The 18,168-nt window shown below is 46.1% G+C and overlaps 2 protein-coding genes and 1 non-coding gene across 3 annotated transcripts in view; 2 read left to right on the top strand and 1 right to left on the bottom strand.

Annotated features, from left to right (window-relative positions):
- Positions 1-630: 630 nt before the first annotated feature.
- Positions 631-14,712, bottom strand: ANAPC16 (anaphase promoting complex subunit 16). Its single transcript, XM_049789248.1, has 4 exons — positions 14,565-14,712; positions 9,633-9,799; positions 2,882-2,956; positions 631-805 (listed from the first exon to the last, which is right to left on the bottom strand). Exons 2-4 carry the CDS (start codon positions 9,772-9,774, stop codon positions 690-692), a joined length of 333 nt encoding a protein of 110 aa, XP_049645205.1. The 5' UTR covers positions 9,775-9,799; positions 14,565-14,712; the 3' UTR covers positions 631-689.
- Positions 11,324-11,430, top strand: LOC126031671 (U6 spliceosomal RNA). Its single transcript, XR_007503503.1, has one exon. It is a non-coding gene; the product is annotated as a U6 spliceosomal RNA (small nuclear RNA).
- ASCC1 (activating signal cointegrator 1 complex subunit 1) overlaps positions 14,416-18,168 on the top strand; it is a 76,131-nt gene continuing 72,378 nt past the window's right edge. Inside the window, exons 1-2 of the mRNA XM_049789189.1 lie at positions 14,416-14,496; positions 17,775-17,919. Of these exons, the coding sequence (XP_049645146.1) occupies positions 17,808-17,919 (112 nt within the window). The 5' untranslated portion in view covers positions 14,416-14,496; positions 17,775-17,807. The remainder of the gene's footprint in view (positions 14,497-17,774; positions 17,920-18,168) is intronic.

Genomic DNA, 18,168 nt, shown 5'->3' on the forward strand with positions numbered 1-18,168 from the left:
TTCATCTGCAGATATTTTTGGTCAAAACTGCTGTATTTTCCCGCCTGGATCCTGACCTAAGCCTTGCGTGGTGAATGAATCCTAGACACAATATGAATGACAAAAAAGAGAGATCTCTGTTTGGGTTACTTTCGCATGCATCTGGTTTAGAAATAGCTCTGAAAGCCTACCTCTTGGTTTCTGATGGTCTTCATCAGATCCCGATGCTTTATTTTTTTTTGGGGGGGTGCTACACCCGGTAGTGCTCAGGGGTAACTCCTGGCTTTGCACTCAGAAATCACATATGATATCCCATATGAAATATCAGGAATCAAACCCAGGTTGGCTTTGCGTGAGGCAAACACCCTTCCTGCTGTGCTATAGCTATAGTACCAGCCCTGCTTCTTTATTTTTTTTTATTTTTCACAGGCTTAGGGAGTGAATTCATGGCCTCAGACACTGCTGTAGTTGCTGTAAATGGGCTTGCTCCAGCCTTAGGACTTAGTAAAATAAACAGAATCTCCCCAAGCATTTAAATATTTGTTGCAAGTGGACAGGTACAAAGAAACAAACGGAAGTGAGTGCACAGTGAGCAATGGAATGGTGACTCTGAGCTGTGGGGGTGGGGTAGGATGGAGTGGGGTTGGGGGAGATGAGGGGGGGGGGCTGCAACCAGGACCTTCTCTGAGTGGCTTCGACCAACCTCAGACTCAGCCCGAGGATGGTGTGAAGCCCAGCAGCTGCTCCATGGGCTTGAACCGCCACTCATCAGCTTCTAGCTCTTCCACCAAACCGGCGAGTTTTTCCATCCGAGCAACTTGCTGATCTGGAATGAATCAGGTGATAACATGTCACAGGATGGGTTCCCACAAGACAGGGACTCTGCCCTGCTGAGGACTCACTGGTTTGCAAGGAAGGTCCAGGAGTAATGTATAATGAGAGCTTATTTTATGTTGGTCAGTAAAATCTATCCTTTTCTTTTGAAAAAGTTTTGGGGCCACATCCGATGATGCTCAGGCTCAGGGGTTACTCCTGGCTATGCACTCAAAAATTGCTCCTGGCTTGGGGGACCATATGGGACTGCTGGGGGATGGAACCACTCTCATTCCTAGGTTAGCACATGCAAGGCAAATGAGCTACCGCTTGCGCCACCGCTCTGGCTCCAGTAAGATCTATCTTAAAAAAAAAAGTGAGAGGCCAGATAGCACAGTAGGGTGGGTGCCTGCCTGCCTTACATACTGGCCACCTGGGTTTGATCTCCGGCATTCCCATAGGGTCCACTGCACATTGTCAGGAGTAATTCTTGACTTCAGAGCCAAAAGTAATCCCGAGTATTGCAAGGTGTAATCCGAAAACAAAAACAAAAAAGTCAAACACAGGGCTGGGAGATAATACAGGTGCTTGCCTTGGATGTGGCCAAACCCAATTTACTCCCCATGTCCAGTACCACCTGGTCCCCTGAGAATTGTGGAGGATGATCTCAAGCAAAGCACCTGCAGGCACCCCAGGTGTGGCTAAGCCCACCAGTAGTCCTTGTCATTCCATGCCATGGTGACTTGTGTACTAAAGTCCTACAGTGAGAGGAAATTACAGGAAAATGTGAGCATTTGGTCTGGTTTATGACCAAAGAGTTTGGGGCCAGAGAAATGGCACCGAGATAGGGTGTGCGCCTTGGATGCGGTCAACCCACGAGGGTCCCAGAGTCAATCTCCAGCATCCCATATGGTCCCCAAGCCTGCCAGGAGCGATTTTTGAGTGCAGAGCCAGGAATAACCTGAGCGCTGCCAAGTCTGGACCAAAAACAAACAAACAAACAAACAAACAAACAAACAAAAAGACCACAAAATTTATTTATTTATTTAGAATTTTTTTGTTTTAGTTTTTGGGCTACACTTGGTAGTGCTCAGGGGTTACTCCTGGATCTGTGCTCAAAATTTATTCCTGGCAGTGTTTGGGGGACCGTATGGGAAACTGGGTATCGAACCTGGGTCGGACACATGCAAAGATGCAAAGTAAATACCCTCCCTGCTTTGCTATTGCTCTAGCCCCAACCATAGAGTTTTTTTTTTTTTTTTTGGTTTTTGGGCCACATCTGACAGAGCTTAGAAGTCACTCTTGGCAGGCTTGAGCATATGGGATGCCAGGGATTGAACCCAGATCTGTCCTGGGTCGTCCCAGTGCAAGGCAAACGCCTACTGCTATGTTCTCACTCCAGCCCTCACAGAAAAAAACCTTTTTTATTTTGGGGGTCACACCAAGCAGGCTCAGGGGACCATATGGGATGTCGAGATTTGAACCAACGTCCTTTTGCATGCAAGGCAAATGCCTCATCTCCATGCTATCTCTCCGATCCATAACTTTTTTTTTTTTTTTTTTTGGTTTTTGGGTCACACCCGGCAGCGCTCAGGGGCCACTCCTGGCTCCATGCTCAGAAATCACTCCTGGCAGGCTCGGGGGACCATATGGGATGCCGGGATTTGAACCACCGACCTTCTGCACGCATGGCAAATGCCTTACCTCCATGCTATCTCTCTGGCCTGAGAAAAAAAATTTTTGAGAGTAATATAGAAAGCCTTCCAGGGGTCCTCAAACTTTTTAAACAGGGTGCCAGTTCACTGTCCTTCAGACTGTTGGAGGGCCAGATTATAGTAAAAACAAAAATTATGAACAAATTTCTATGCACACTGCATATATCTTATTTAGAAGTGAAGAAACAAAATGGGTATAAAAACAATATGTGGCCCTCGGGCCGTAGTTTGAAGACCCCTGCTTAAACCAACCAACCAACCAAACAAACTAGGCTGAGTTTCAGGAGTTTGGGCCATCGCTCATTGGCCTTCCTGAATCCCTTCCTCCCACCCACAATGGGTTCTCCTCAGTGAGGTACAAAGCATCCACGTACCGTGCTTCACTTGTTTAAGTGTTGACGCTACTTGATAGCTGAATACGGACTCACAGAGGAATCGCTCAGAACCATCTGCAAACAAATGAGAGTGTTTTCAATTGCTGGCTAGGTTTTATGCCCATTGTGAGGAAATGTGCCCATTCCCTTCCCCTGCAGAACTCGCTTGTCAGTGCTCACAGAGAGGGCTTTCTGTTTCCCTGAGAAGATGGCACAATTACAAAAGCTACTGCTGCTATACCCAGAGTATATTAAAATAGATCTATTTTGGGGCTGGTGCTATAGCACAGAAGGGAGGGAATTTGCACGCAGCCATCCCAGGTTTGATCCCCAGCATCTCACTCATATGGTCTCCGGAGTCTGCCAGAAGTACTTCTGAGCACAGAACCAGGAGTAACCTCTGAGCATCACTGGGTGTGGCAAAAAAAAAGTCTTATTTGTTTAAGGGTTTATAGTGTTTAAAAATAAAAGCAAAAACAAGTCACCTCAGTTGATGTCCTGGCTGACTCCTCAACCTACCAGTTTCTCCATGTTCTCTTTATCTATACGTCAGTCACTCGGACAGCTGACACTTTTGGTTACGGAGCCCTGCTGTCAGTCACTCCAAAGGTCCCAAATGTTACTGTTCTAAGAAGCTGACTGGGAAAACAGTTGTGTGTGTGTGTTTTATTTACTCTATCAGATTGCATCATCCTGACCATCTCAAAACACGACTGGGACATTTCATTTCATGAACGTAAAATGTAACCTTGATTTGCCAATGGAACCAAAACACTGCCTTTTGAAGGGTGATAAGCACATGGTGTAATGTTGGAACACAGCAGAGTCCTTGTGCCAAGAATGGTGGCTGAGTCACCAGGGGACCTGGGAGCTGTCTGTTCAAGCTGAGTGACCATGGGATTTCCCCACCTGAGGGCAGATCAGCACATGGGACCCCCCCAGATCCCAATGGCAGAACTGGAGGAAAGAAAATGTTTTTTGAAAGTGGAGCAAACCATCTTTGGGGAAGGTCTCTTCTTTCCATGGGGCTAAAACAAATGGAGGAGACACAGGTGCCTCTTGCGGTTTGCTGTCCTTGGCCACACTGCTGGGTCACAAGCCCTCGGCCAGTCCACCAGGCTGCTAGGTCAGGCAGGTATCAAGTGTCCGGGTGACGGGGCTGCTGTACTCTGTGCTCCAGGCTGGGTTTACACAGGCAGACCAAGTGTCAAAAGCCAGTGAATACTAAGAAAAATGAATAATAGAGTCACTGGCTTCAATACATAAGGGCATCAGTGCAAAATGACAACACAGTAACAAGGTGCACTTTAAGGAGTTTCACATTTTTTCTTTTTGGCCACACTCGATGACACTCGGTGACTCCTGGCTCTATGCTCAGAAATCACTCCTGCAGGCTTGGGGGACATATTGGATTCTGGAGATTGAACCCAGAGTTGGCCAAGTGCAAAGCAAATGCCCTCTGTGCTATCGCTCTGGCCCCAAGTATCACACTTTTGTTTGCTTGGGGGCGACATCTTGTTGGTACCGGGGGACCAATTGGAGCCAGAGATTAAACATTTTGTGTGCAAAATCGTATCTCTGGATGCAATTTTGCAAATCACCCTTTTTTCTGCACACTGCTTTTATGGATTTTTCCTGTATGCCCAGATCCTCTAAAAAAAACCCACACTAGTGAGCAAATCTCTTAAACCGAGAACCCCCCACCCAGTCTTATTTTTTTTTTTTTTTTTTTTTGGGCCACACCCGGCGGTGCTCAGGGGTTACTCCTGGCTGTCTGCTCAGAAATAGCTCCTGGCAGGCACGGGGGACCATATGGGACACCAGGATTCGAACCAATCACCTTTGGTCCTGGATCGGCTGCTTGCAAGGCAAACACCGCTGTGCTATCTCTCTGAGCCCGTCTTATTTTTTCTTAATTGAATATTAACATCAAGACAAACTAATGGCATCACTGATATTTCTGTTGCTTTTGAGTCACACCAGGAGGCACTAAGGGCTTACTCCTGGCAGACTCGAGGAACCATATGGAATGCCGGGTTGGCTGTGTGCAATGCAAATGCCCTACTTGCTGTGCAATCACTCTGGCCTATCACTGATTTTTTTTGGGGGGTGGGTGTCACATCTAAAGGTGTTCAGTGATCACTTCTTGTGGGACCATATGGGCTGCTGGGGATTTAGTCTAGTGCAAGGTAAACGTCCTCCCCGCAGTCCTATGGCTCCGGCTTTGCATTACTGATTTTTTTTTTTTTTCAGGTAAGGGCAATGGACAGCAGTTAACTATGAATTCACTACGGGTAGAGGGGCTAGGTGAGCACTTGGTACTAATGCTGCAATTTGGAACAGCTTTCCTGTATAAATAGGCCAACCTTCACGATCCTAATTCTGCCCTTGCTTAAAGCAAGAATCCAGTTGTGCCCGAGTTTTAGTTCAATAAGAGCCAAGTAGGGATGGTCCTCCCTTTCAGAGCTTCCTTTTAGGTGCTTTGGTGAAGTGATGGGGATGATAAGCTGGGGGAAGATGCACTTAGTACTCACAGGTGCCGTTAGAATGAAATGCCAAAGTGATTACCATTTATGTATTTCCCTGGGTCATAAACTTCAAAGTAAGAAGGTATAAGCCAGTGATCCTCAAACTTTTTAAACAGGGGGCCAGTTCACTGTCCGTCAGACCGTTGGAGGGCCAGACTACAGTAAAAACAGAAACTATGGGCAAATTTCTATGCACATTGCATATATCTTACTTTGAAGTGAAGAAACAAAATGGGATCAAATACAATATGTGGCCCACGAACCGTAGTTTGAGGACCACTGGTTAAGTGAATTTGTCTTCAGTAAGACATACCTGCGTACCATTTGGTCACTCAAGATACCCAGGAAATAGGCTTTTGCTGAGGTGTCAATTCTGAGCTAGCCACAAAGCCCACTGCTTCCTTGCTACATCTTCACATATGTGAGTTCTGTACCAATTTCAAGCATGGACTTTCACTACATTTGGAAATTGCAATCAAAGCCTTGCTAATATAGCAAGTGGCAATTCATCAGCTGCCCTCTTAGGGAGACAAGCCAGAAGGTTCGAAATCATGACAAGTCCCCAATCTCACGCCACTGCCAATGCCAAGAAATAGGAGCTAACATATTCATTTAATACATTCACTGCAGGAAATGAGACCAGGCCAGGTAATTTCTACTAGAGAGTGGCTCCAGTATGTCACTACAAATTTAGCCACTCCAAGGGCGGGAAGGTAGAGGCTTAATTTGCTCCCAAATAAGCAAGTAAGGATAGTCTTAGCAGAGAGCGGAACACTGAGCGCTGCTCTCTACAGCTTACACGAGGAATCTGTTATCAGAGAATAGGTGTGCAGAAAAGTCACCATTGAGATGGACTCCATTGCTACTGGAGTTCCTTTGCCTCAACTTGGAAGGGCATGAGATCAAGTTGAACCTGTTAAGAGGTAAAACAACATTCAGTCCTCCTGACAGGCCACCACCAAGGTTCTTCCTCACTTTCATATTCAATTTACTGGAAGAAGATGGGCTGTGTGGAAGATGCTTCCAAATCAAGCCTCAGCTGATCAATGTATTTATTTACTTTTGGACCACAACCAGGACGATTCCAGGTGGTGCTGGGATCAAACTAGAGTCGGATGTACTCAGGTAGCTTACATTCCTCAAGTCCTGTTCTATCTTTCCAGCCCTCAAACATAACTTGTTTTTCGGGGTTTAGCCATGATCAGGGCTTACTCTTCGCTCTCAGGGACTATATGTGGTGCCAGGGATCAAAAACAGGTCAGGTGCATGCAAGGCAAGTGCACCCACTATACTCTCTAACCCTCAAGGATTATTTAAAACTGATAGTTAAAGAGTATTCTTTTTATTTTAGGGGAAAGGGACAGGGTTGGAGAGGAGGCTGAGGCATAGTAGTGGATTAGGAATCACCCCTGATGGGTTCAGGACACCAGGAACTGCTCCACACTTGTCCACAAATAAAGTAAGCACCTTAACCTGTTTGACCTTGTTGATTCCAAAGATGAAGCTTTAAATCTAAGAGTGAAATCAAAATTGTGTGCTGATTTGAAAACAAGTGTTTAAATTCATCCTACAATAAGTGGGGTTGAAGTGATAGTCCAGTGGGGAGGGCATTTCCCTTACAAGCAGCAGACCCCATCACCCAATATGGTGCCTTAAGCACTGCCAGGAGTGACTCCTGAGTGCAGAGTCAGGAGTAAGCCTTGAATACTGCAGAGGGCCCAAAAAATCAAGAGGACCCAAAAAGAGAAGAAAGAAAAATTTAACCTGTAACAGAAAGTCAACACCTTCCACAAAGAACTGAGATAGAAGAAAACTAGGTAGAACTAGAATTTTCTAGAAAATCAACACTGAGACGAAATTAAGGGGGCAGATTGGTAGTATTGTGAGGAGGGCATTGACCTTTCATGTGGCTGGTCCTGGTTCCATCCCCAGCATCCCATTTGGTCCTCTGAACATTGCCAGGAGTAATCCCTGATTGCAGAGGCAGGAATAACCCCTGATCATTGACGGTTGTGGCCCCCAAACCAAAACCAAAAGAATGAAATTACTCCCAGAGCTAGAATTCAGACGGTGCTGGCCTTTGCCCACTGTTAAATATCGATTCCTCTCCTGCCATCCAAGTTGAGTTACACTCCAACTTTTGATTTGCTTTATGAGAAACTTCCTTAAGGCCAAGTCTGTGCTGCGTAAAATTGGAGTCATAACATGTTTTTAGTGCCAAATAGGGCAAACAATGTCCCAGTTGTTCACTAACCTCTCATCCAGTGGCACTAGCCTGGGTGAATGACCAGTTAATGGCAATGATGACAGAGGCAGCGGACACACCATGGATATGTCTCTAACTACACTCACTAGGCTCTCAACATTTCCACCAACACCATTTAAAAAAAAATATTGGTTTATCTGGCTTTTGGGTCACTCTTGGCTGCAACTCCTGGCTCTGTGCTCAAGAATCAATTCTGGTGAGGCTCAGGGGATAGAATGTAGGTAGGCAGCTGTGCAGGCCCTACCTGATTTAAGCTAATTCCACCGTGTAGAATCTACAGGGATCTACAGTATCTACAGTATAGCCTGAGGCTTCCCTGCTGTCCTTGTTTTCCTGAGGCACTCAAAGCTCTTGTTTTTATTAAACCTGATATAAGTAAAAAGATTATCACCCCCAAAGCCAATTCCTAACTATAGTTTTACTTTCTCACACATTTCTAATTGAACCATTCAAAATGCTTTACCAAATCTTCAGTACACGAAGTAGAAAAGATCAATATGTAATTAGGTTTAAAAGTTCTGGACAAGTAGATTTTGCCTTTTTTTTTTGAGAGGGGGGTCACACCCGACAGCACTCAGGTATTACTCCTGGCGGGGCCAGAGAGATAGCATGGAGGTAAGGCATTTGCCTCGCATGCAGAAGGTAGGTGGTTCGAATCCCAGCATCCCATATGGTCCCCTGCCAGGAGCTATTTCTGAGCATAGAGCCAGGAGTAATCCCTGAGTGCTGCCGGGTGTGACCCCAAAACAAAACAAAAACAAAAAAGCAAAACAAAAAGAAATTGCTCCTGGCAGGCTCGGGGGCCCATGTGGGATGCTTAGATTCGAACCACTGTCCTTTTGCATATAAGGCAAATGCCCTACCTCCTATCTCTTGGGCCCCAGATTTTGTCTTTTTGTTTGTTTCTGGGCCACTCCTGGTGATGCTCTAGGGTTACTCCTGACTGCACTCAGTATTCACTCGTGGCAATGCTCAGAGGATCATATGGGATGCCAGGGATCAAACCCAAGTCAGCCACATGCTAGGTAAGAGTCTTCCTCCCTGCTGTACTATCACTCCAAACCAGATTTTTATTTTTTGAGATTTTTGGACTACACTTGGCTGTGCTCAGGGCTTCAGTTCTGATTATATACTTAGTCACGGATAATTTCTGGCAGAGCTCAAAGGACCATATGGGGGTAAATAACCCTGGTAACTCACATACATAACAAGCACCTTACCTGCTGTCCTAGCTCTCTGGCCCCACCAGTGCTACTTCATGCTTATTTATAGCCTGGGCTTGGCTGGCAAATGTGCACCCGATAGAAATTCAGCCCTCCTCTGGGAGAGCCACACAACATTCCTGGATCAGGGAAGTCAGAAAATTTCCTCTTAGAAGTTTTCTGATGAGGTTAATCTCTGCAGAATAATTTCATCCTAAAAATTCTACAACTCTTCTGATTGTTTTGGAACCATTCCCAACAGTGTTCAGGACTCACTCCTAGCTGTGTTCAGCAATCATGTCTGGTGGGGCTTGGAGGACCACAGGTGGTGTCAGGGACTGAGTCTGGGTTGGCCTTATGTGAGGCAATTGCCCCACTCGATGTACTATGGTTCTGACCCCAACATTCTTAGCCAGAGGAAGTCACCAGGTGCCAGGATCAAGCCAGCTGGAATGGAAGCCAAGAGATTTCCTGGTCTGAGCATTGATCTGACATGTTTTTCTGACTCAAGAACTCTAGACAACTCTCTTGATTTCTAGTCTTTTCTGCTCTAACACGAGGCTGCATGGGAGTGGGGAGGCAGGAGAGGGAGATGTGTGCTTTTAAGGATATTCTGAAATGGGGGACGAGGAAGGAAATCTGGAGTTGAAATAAGGGCCTATTCCTCTTTTATCTGAGGAGCCCAATAGCTCCTTTCCAGTGCTGGTGGCTACAGAACCTCTGCACATCCTTCAGCGGATGTGTTGTAAAATCACCTTCCAGCATCTCTCCGGCTCCTTTGGGGTAGGTGAACAGTGCCTTCCGAGGTGGTGCGAGGTCCGAGACGCTGAAGCCTGAGCCTGTGACAGAGCTTCCACTGACACCTCCTGCCGAGGATGATGATGAAGATGCTGCCATTTCTCTTACAGTGGAGTCCACTTCACTACGGAGAGAAAAATACCAAAAGTGGCAGCTTTGCGTAGGGACTATGGTTGGAGGGAATGAGGGAGAGCGGAACAGTGCATGTGTGCCATTCTCTGAGCTAGCACAGTGGGTAGGGCACTTGCCTTGCATGTGATTGTCTTGAGTTCAATCCCTAGCAACCTGGAAGGTCTCTTAAGCAGAGACAGGTGTGGGCCCCAAACCAAATAAGTCTCCTTTTTTTCTCACCTCCTCTCCCCCACCATCTGTTATCAATAGTTCAGAATGCATCAGACCAAAATATCACTCAGGATTACAACGAATAAGAAAAAAATTATTTTTTGGTTTTTGAGCCAAACCCAATGGCACTAGGGTTACTCCTGGCTCTGTGCTCAGAAATCGCTCCTGGGGTCTGGAGAGATAACATGGAGGTAGAGTGTTTGCCTTGATTGCAGAGGATGGTGGTTCAAATCCGGGCATCCCATATGGTCCCCTGAGCCTGCCAGGAGCGATTTCTGAGCTTAGAGCCAGGAGTAACTCCTGAGTGCTGCCAGGTACGACCCAAAAACAAACAAACAAACAAAAAAAGAAATCGCTCCTGGCCGTCTTGGGTGGACCATATGGGATGCCAGGAATCAAACCCGGGTCCATCCTGGGTTGGCTGCGTGCAAGACAAATGCCTTACCGCTGTGCTATTCCTCTGGTCCCAAATAAGAAATTTATTTAAAACCGAAAACAGTCCTTTCTACCATTAGTGAAATGTTCTGAGGTTTGGGATTGATGGCGACTGATTTACTGATCACAAATGGGCTGGCAGTACTGAGGAAGAAATGATGCACGATTAAAACAACTAGGGAGAGTTTGCTTTGGATAAATACATCCTGAATAAATCACATCAAGAAATACACTTGTGAAATTTTCCAAATAAAGTTCCAGAGTAACACTGTGTTCTGTTTCCAGGGAGGAGGCACTGGTTAGGAAATACATATTGTTCATATTGGACTCTCATTAAAATTGGTTTAAAAAAAATCAACAAAAACCCCACAATTAAACCTGTTTACATGCAATACCTTAATATATCGCTTGATGGCACCCTAAAACTGAAACAAAACCAGAGAAAGAGGGGACCGGAGCGGTGGTGCAAGCGGTAAACCATCTCCCTTGCAAGTGCTAGCCTAGGACGGACTGCAATTCGATCCCTGGCATCCATATGATCCCCCAAGCCAGGATCGATTTCTGAGCACAGGAGTAACCCCTGAGCATCATGGGTGTGGCACCGAAAGCAAAAAACAAAAACAAAAACCCAAAACTAGAGAAAGAGCTTGGAATTTCATGGCTACTGTGAAGAGTCGTTGTGAATGTTTAACCTTATCAATTTTTACGTCATTAAAAAATTACAAAGTATGAATATAAATAAGAACATCTGTCTGTACTTGAATACATAGTTTTATGAAAGGTCAAAACAAAACCAAATGTTCTGCTTTTGCACTCTATTTGGTTAGCCTCTTGTAGCTATTAAAATTTGTGATTCAAAAATTGTATTTTAGTGCTCGTTTCAGCAGCACATATACTAAAATTAGAACAATACAGAGAAGATTAGCATGGGACCTGTGCAAGGATGACACGCAAATTCGTGAAGCATTCCATATATTTTTTTTTGGGCCACACCCGCGGTGCTCAGGGGTACTCCTGGCTGTCTGCTCAGAAATAGCTCCTGGCAGGTACGGGGGACCATATGGGACACCGGGATTCGAACCAACCACCTTAGGTCCTGGATCGGCTGCTTGCAAGGCAAACGCTGCTGTGCTATCTCTCCGGGCCCAGCATTCCATATCTTTAAGAAAACAAACAAACAAACAAACAAACAAAAGAATTGTATGGGGCCAGAATGGTAGCACTAGAGGTAAGGCATCTCCCTTGCAAGCGCTAGCCTAGGATGGACCGTGGTTCGATCCCTCGGCATCCCATATGGTCCCCCAAGCCAGGAGCGATTTCTGAGCACACAGCCAGGAGTAAACCCTGAGCATCAACAGATGTGGCCCAAAAACAAAAACAAAAACAAAAAAAAAACAAAACAGAATCATATAGCACAGCCGTTAGGGTAAACATTTGTCTAGCAAAGTGGCAGACCCAGGACTGACTTGGGCTTGATCCCCAGTAACCCCCAGCTTGCCAGGAGTGATTTCTGAGTGCAGGGCCAGGTTATTCCCCTGAGCACTGCTGGGCGTGGCCCGTTTACTTTATGTTAATTAAATTCCAGATAGTCACAGTGACACATGGTATTCTCTGGATGGAGAGCTCAGCGCTAGCATTTATTTTTGTTTTATGGGCCTCACCCAATGATGATCAAGGATCACTCCTGGTGATGTTCGGGGTATGGGATGCTGGAAATTGAACCCCAATATACCAAATGCAATACCCTACTTAGGCCAATACCCTACTTACTGTATTATCTTTCTGTGAGCATAGAAATGACAGTGAAGGGAAGGAAAGAGAATGGAGGGAGGAGGGGAAGAGAATTAAAAAATAAAAGCCTGCCAGGAGCGATTTCTGACCGTAGAGCCAGGAGTAACCCTGAGTGCTACTGGGTGTGACTCCCCCTCAAAAAAAAAAAATATGAACCTATTTAAAAATGTAGATTGATTAATGACATTTTCTTTTTTTCTTTTTCTTTTCTTCTTCTTCTTTTTTTTTTTTTTTTTTGGTTTTTGGGTCATACCCAGCAGCGCTCAGAGGTTACTTCTGGCTCTATACTCAGAAATCGCTCCAAGCAGGCTCAGAGGACTATATAGGATGCCAGGATTTGAACCACTGATCTTCTGCATGCCAGGCAAAATGCCCTACATCCTTGCTATCTCTCTGGCCCCGATTAATGACATTTTCAATCTTGTCATGAGATCACCTTTTCCTTTTTAAAGCTCTGTTATGACTTAAATAGCATTCACATTTACAAAGGTGACAATAATCCTTGTTGTTATTGCTGGAGCAATAGCACAGCAGGTAGAGTATTTGCCTCGCATGTGGCCAACCCAAGTTAGATCCCCAGTATCCCATATGGTTCCCGGAGAACTTCCAGGAATAATTCCAGAGCACGGTTGAGTGCAGCTAAAAGTAAAAACATAAAAATCAAGGCAACAATTCTTTATATTAGGAGCTGGGAGTGTGGCTCAGTGCTGGGGATATCTGCTTGGCCTTGCACATGTGCCTTTGGTGCAATTCTCAGCCCTACAATAATGTCTCCCCAAAAAAACTACCCCCACAAAAACTGAACAACCAAAAAAAAATTTCTCAAATTAGAATCATAGCCAATCCTTTGATCAACACTAGTTCAAAACTGGAGTTTTCACCTTTTTTTTTTTTTTTTTTTCGTTTTTTGTTTTTTTGGGTCCTACCTAGTGACATTCCAGGGTTATTCCTGGCTCTGTGCTCAGAAATCACTCCTGACTTGGGGGACCAAATGAGATGCTGGGAGATCGAACCACAGTCCATCTTACATTAGCGCGTGCAAGGCAAATGCCATATCGCTTGTGTCACCGCTCTGGCCCAGTTTCAGAATTCTTTTTTTTTTGGGTGGGGGGTCACACCCGGCGGTGCTCAGGGGTTACTCCTGGCTCTATGCTCAGAAATCGCTCCTGGCAGGCTCGGGGGACCATATGGGATGCCGGGATTCGAACCACCGTCCTTCTGCATGCAAGGCAAATGCCTTACCTTCATGCTATCTCTCTGGCCCGGATCGGGGAAATTTCTGGCGTAAATACCAATGAAGCCATTTGGGTTTGGCTCTATGTGAGAAGTGGGATACTGGTGGCTGCAGAGATCTAAAAGGCAAAAGTGTCTGTCTATTTTGGGAGTCGCACCAGGGCTGCTGAAAGGAAAAGGCACTGGCTTCAAGTTCAACAAGGATGACCCCATACTGATCAGCGACGTGCCTTTCTGGGAGCCAAAGACCTATTTTCCCAACAAGAATCTGGTAGCTGGTGATGGAAGTACCCAGGTACCAGTGCAAATGGTTACTTAGTCATGAACTAAATAGGTCTTCAAAAAAGCCGCCCCATTAACTCCAGCACGCTTAGGCAGCTGAATTTCTGCGCTGATGGATTCTGCGCCTTAAATTAAATGTGTGTGTGTGTGTGTGTGTGTGTGTGTGTGTGTGACATTACTGATAATAGTATTGTAGAGCACAGCCTAACATGAAAGAGAAGAAAAGAAAAAGTGCCTACCAGAGGGGCAAGCCTGGGGAGCAGTAAGGAAACTGGGGCCATTGGTGGAGGGAAGTGGACACTGGTAGGGGGATGTTGGAACTTTGGAGAGTTGAAACTCCATCACGAATCACTCTGTAATTCATGGTGAGTAAGAATAACAACAATAATGAACTTAGTAATAATAAACTAAAAAAAAAGAAAGGGAAAAAAACCCTAAATGGGATGGGAAAAGGCTTCGGAGGCAGGAGGTGTCGGAAGGGCCAGCAGCCCCGTAACTCACTAAGAGTCACAAAGCCACTGGGGATTTTGCATCTCTACTACCTGACGTACAAGGCCAAGGCCACGGACGTAGGTAGGTCGCAGCCCCAGTGCGCAGGCGTCACCGCGGGGCTCCGCCCACCCACCTCCCCGCATGCGCAGTCGGCCGCGGCCTAAGGCGATCTCTTCCGGACAAGCCTTTGCCGCGGGTTCCGGTGTCGCCTCCTACCTTCTCCGGTTTTCTAGTGCCGGCAAGCAGGTAGGAAGCCTGGGATCAACTCCCTTCCCGCCACGTTCCCCGCCGTCCCGGAACCTTCGGCTACTCACCTCCTCTGCGTTTCGGGGCACGTTCTGTGCAGCCCCGCCCCTAGGCCGAGGCGGAGCGGCCGCTCGGCGACGCGCTCGACAGCGTGCTCGTCCTCGTGCGGAGGGAACGTCGGAGGTGGGGGCGTGGCCTACGACGACGTGCGCGCTCCCGACAGGCGAGCGTGGCCCGCATGTGCGCGCGCGTTCCCGATGCAGTGGGCGTGGCAAGGGGGCGTGGTTCTGCTCTGGGCTAGCGCTACGGACTTTTTCTATCCTGGGCTCGTTTTTGTGATCTGGGTTGTGTTGTGATCTGGGTCTTCAGATTTCCCGAAACCACAACTAAGGCGACTTTCTTTGCGGAGCGAGCAGCTCGTCCGAAAGGGTGTGACTAAGTATTGCTTAGTATATACCACTTCTTCCCGAGCTTGCGTCCCTATGCACAGCTCCTTATAATCATAGTAATAATAATAGGGCCAGAATGATAGCACAGCAGTAGGGATGTTGACCTTGCACGCAGCCAATCCAGGAGACAGTGGTTCAATTCCCAGTTCGTTACATTCCATATGGTCCCCCGAGCCTGCCAGGGGCGATTTCTTCTTTTATTTTTTTTAATATCTTTATTTAAACATGATTGTGGTTGGGTTTCAGTCAATGTAAAGAACACCCCCCTTCACCAGTGCAACATTCCCATCACCAATGTCCCAAATCTCCCTCCTCCCACCCACCCCGCCTGTACTCTAGACAGGCTTTCTACTTCCCTCATTCATTCACATTGTTAGGATTGTTCTCAATGTAGTTATTTCTCTAACTGCACTCATCACTCTTTGTGGTGAGCTTCATGTTGTGAGCTGGACCTTCCAGCCCTCCTCTCTTTTGTCTCTGAGAATGATTGCAAAAATGTCTTTTATTTTTCTTAAAACTCATAGATGAGTGAGACTGTTCTGCGTCTATCTCTCTCCCTGTAATTGTTGGATGTAAATTTCTAGCATCTTTAAGACCGCTGATGGATTCTTTTCCCCAAAGGGCAAATATATTAAATATACAAAAAATATTTTTATGGTTTTTGGGTTACACACAGCCACTTTCAGGGTTTACTCCTGGCTCTGTATTCAGAAATTACTTCTCGAAGGCTCAGGGATCATATGGGATGTTGGGGATAGAACCTGGATCGGTCGCATGCAAGGCAAATGCTCTATACGCTGTGCTATCTGTCACTCTGGCCCTACAAAATTAATTTTTTTAATGATGCAGGAGAAAATGGTTGCGATACTAAGTCAAGGAGGTTGTCTAGTTTTTTGGTATTTTTTGTTTTTGTTTTTGGGCCATACCCGGCGGTGCTCAGGGGTTACTCCTGGCTGTCTGCTCAGAAATAGCTCCTGGCAGGCACGGGGGACCATATGGGACACCGGGGATTCGAACCAACCACCTTAGGTCCTGGTCGGCTGATTGCAAGGCAAACACCGCTGTGCTATCTCTCCGGCCCCTGGTATTTTTTTTTTGTGTGTGTGTGTGGTTTTTTTTTTTGGGGGGGGGGCACACCCTGTAACACTCAGGGGTTACTCCTGTCTATGCTCTCAGAAATTGCTCCTGGCTTTGGGGACCATATGGGACCCCAGGGGATCGAACCTCAGTCCATCCTACGCTAGTACCTGCAAGGCAAACACCCCACGGCGCTGGCCCCTCAAGGAGGTTGTCTAAAATGGACTCAGCATTTAATCACTAATTTTTATTTTCATTTTTATTTATTTATTTATTTATTATTTATTTATTTATTTATTTATTTATTTATTTATTTATTTTGGTTTCTGGGATATACCTGGCAGCGCTCAGGGGTTACTCCTGGCTCCATGCTCAGAAATCGCTCCTGGCAGGCTCAGGAGACCATATGGGATGCCGGGATTCGAACCAATGAACTTCTGCATGAAAGGCAAACGCCTTACCACCATGCTATCTCTCCGGCCCCTAATCACTAATTTTTTGTTGTTGTTGTTGTTTGTTTTGGGTCATACTGGGTGATGCTCAGGACTTATTCCTGGCTCAGCCCTTAGGAGTCCTTCTTGGTGGACCTCTGGGGACTGGCCATATGTGATGCCAGGGATTCAATTGAGTCAGTTTTGTGCAAGGCAAGTGCCTTAATCACTATTTTATCTTCTCCAGTCCCTCTTCACCTCAATATTTTTGTTTTGCTTGTTTGTTTTGGGTTGCTTCCAGCAATACTTAGGGCCAGAATTTAAACCAGGATTGAAACTCCAAGACTGCCTTGCCTCCTATACTGTCTCTTAGGCCCACAAATTACCTTTTTAGAATGAGACAGGAACGGAATCTGGTAGTAGAGGCCGTGACATATGGAAAAATCTAGTAGAAAAAAACGTTGCTTTGCATATTAGCATATGCCTGTTGCTTTGCTTATTGGCATATGCCAGAGTGGATGCCCAACTCTGTCCACTCATTCATTCCTGCATACTAGACCCATGTCAGTCTCTATTCATTGAAAACAGCAAGTAATGGGGGGTGTTCTTTGCATGACTGAAACCCAACCACAATCATGTTTGTAATCAAGGTGTTTAAATAAAATATTAAAAAAAAAAAAAAGAAGAAGGGGCCCGGAGAGATAGCACAGCGGCGTTTGCCTTGCAAGCAGCCGATCCAGGACCAAAGGTGGTTGGTTCGAATCCCGGTGTCCCATATGGTCCCCCGTGCCTGCCAGGAGCTACTTCTGAGCAGACAGCCAGGAGTAACCTCTGAGCATCGCCGGGTGTGGCCCAAAAACCAAAAAAAGAAAAAAAAAAAGAAAAAAGAAAAAGAAAATAGTCAGTAAGGGGCCGGAGAAATAGCCTGGAGGCAGGGCGTTTCCCTTGCATGCAGAAGGTCTATAGTTCAAATCCCGGCATCCCATGTGTCCCTGGAGCCTGCCAAGAGCGATTTCTGAGCGTAGAGCCAGGAGGAACCCCTGAGCGTTGCCGGGTGTGACTCAAAAACAAAAACAAGGGCCCGGAGAGATAGCACAGGGGTGTTTGCCTTGCAAGCAGCTGATCCAGGGCCAAAGGTGGTTGGTTCGAATTCCAGTGTCCCATATGGTCCCCCGTGCCTGCCAGGAGCTATTTCTGAGCAGACAGCCAGGAGTAACCCCTGAGCATCGCTGGGTGTGGCCCCAAAAAAACAAAAACAAAACAAAAACAAAAACAAAATAAAAAAAGAAAACAGTGAGTAAGGTGAATCCTTATTTTTCAGGACCTCACTGGCATCCTGTGTGGAGAAAGGATCATGGATGTTCTTCGTCCACAGCTGCTTGTCCTTGGTGGCCGTATTTACAGGAAGAATCCTGTCCAGGAAAAGATTTGCCAGCCTGAGGAAGAGGATGAAGATTTCTATCAAGGTGATCAGAGGTTCTTTGTGGTGGTGAGTGGGTGTAATAAGAAGCAATTCTCTTTTTATGGGCCATTCCCAGTGGTGCTCAGGAGTTGCTGCTGGCTCTGTACTCAGAAATCACACCTGGAAGGTTTGGTAGACCCTATAGAATGCTGAGAATCAAACCTGGATTGGCGGCATGTAAGGCAAAAGCCCTACCTGGTGCACTATTGCTGTGGCTCCAGAAATAATTTCTTTTGTTTTGTTTTGTTTTTTT

The sequence above is a fragment of the Suncus etruscus genome, chromosome 15, assembly GCF_024139225.1.
Source record: "Suncus etruscus isolate mSunEtr1 chromosome 15, mSunEtr1.pri.cur, whole genome shotgun sequence".
Lineage (NCBI taxonomy): Eukaryota > Metazoa > Chordata > Mammalia > Eulipotyphla > Soricidae > Suncus > Suncus etruscus.

Coding starts and splice junctions, on each gene's coding strand:
- ANAPC16 (XM_049789248.1), bottom strand. CDS start 9,774: ATGGCAGCATCTTCATCATCATCCTCGGCAGGAGGTGTCAGTGGAAGC. Junction 2,957..9,632: donor AGCCGGAGAGATGCTGGAAG/GTGATTTTACAA, acceptor ATTTGTTTGCAG/ATGGTTCTGAGCGATTCCTC. Junction 806..2,881: donor ACTTAAACAAGTGAAGCACG/GTACGTGGATGC, acceptor GATTCATTCCAG/ATCAGCAAGTTGCTCGGATG.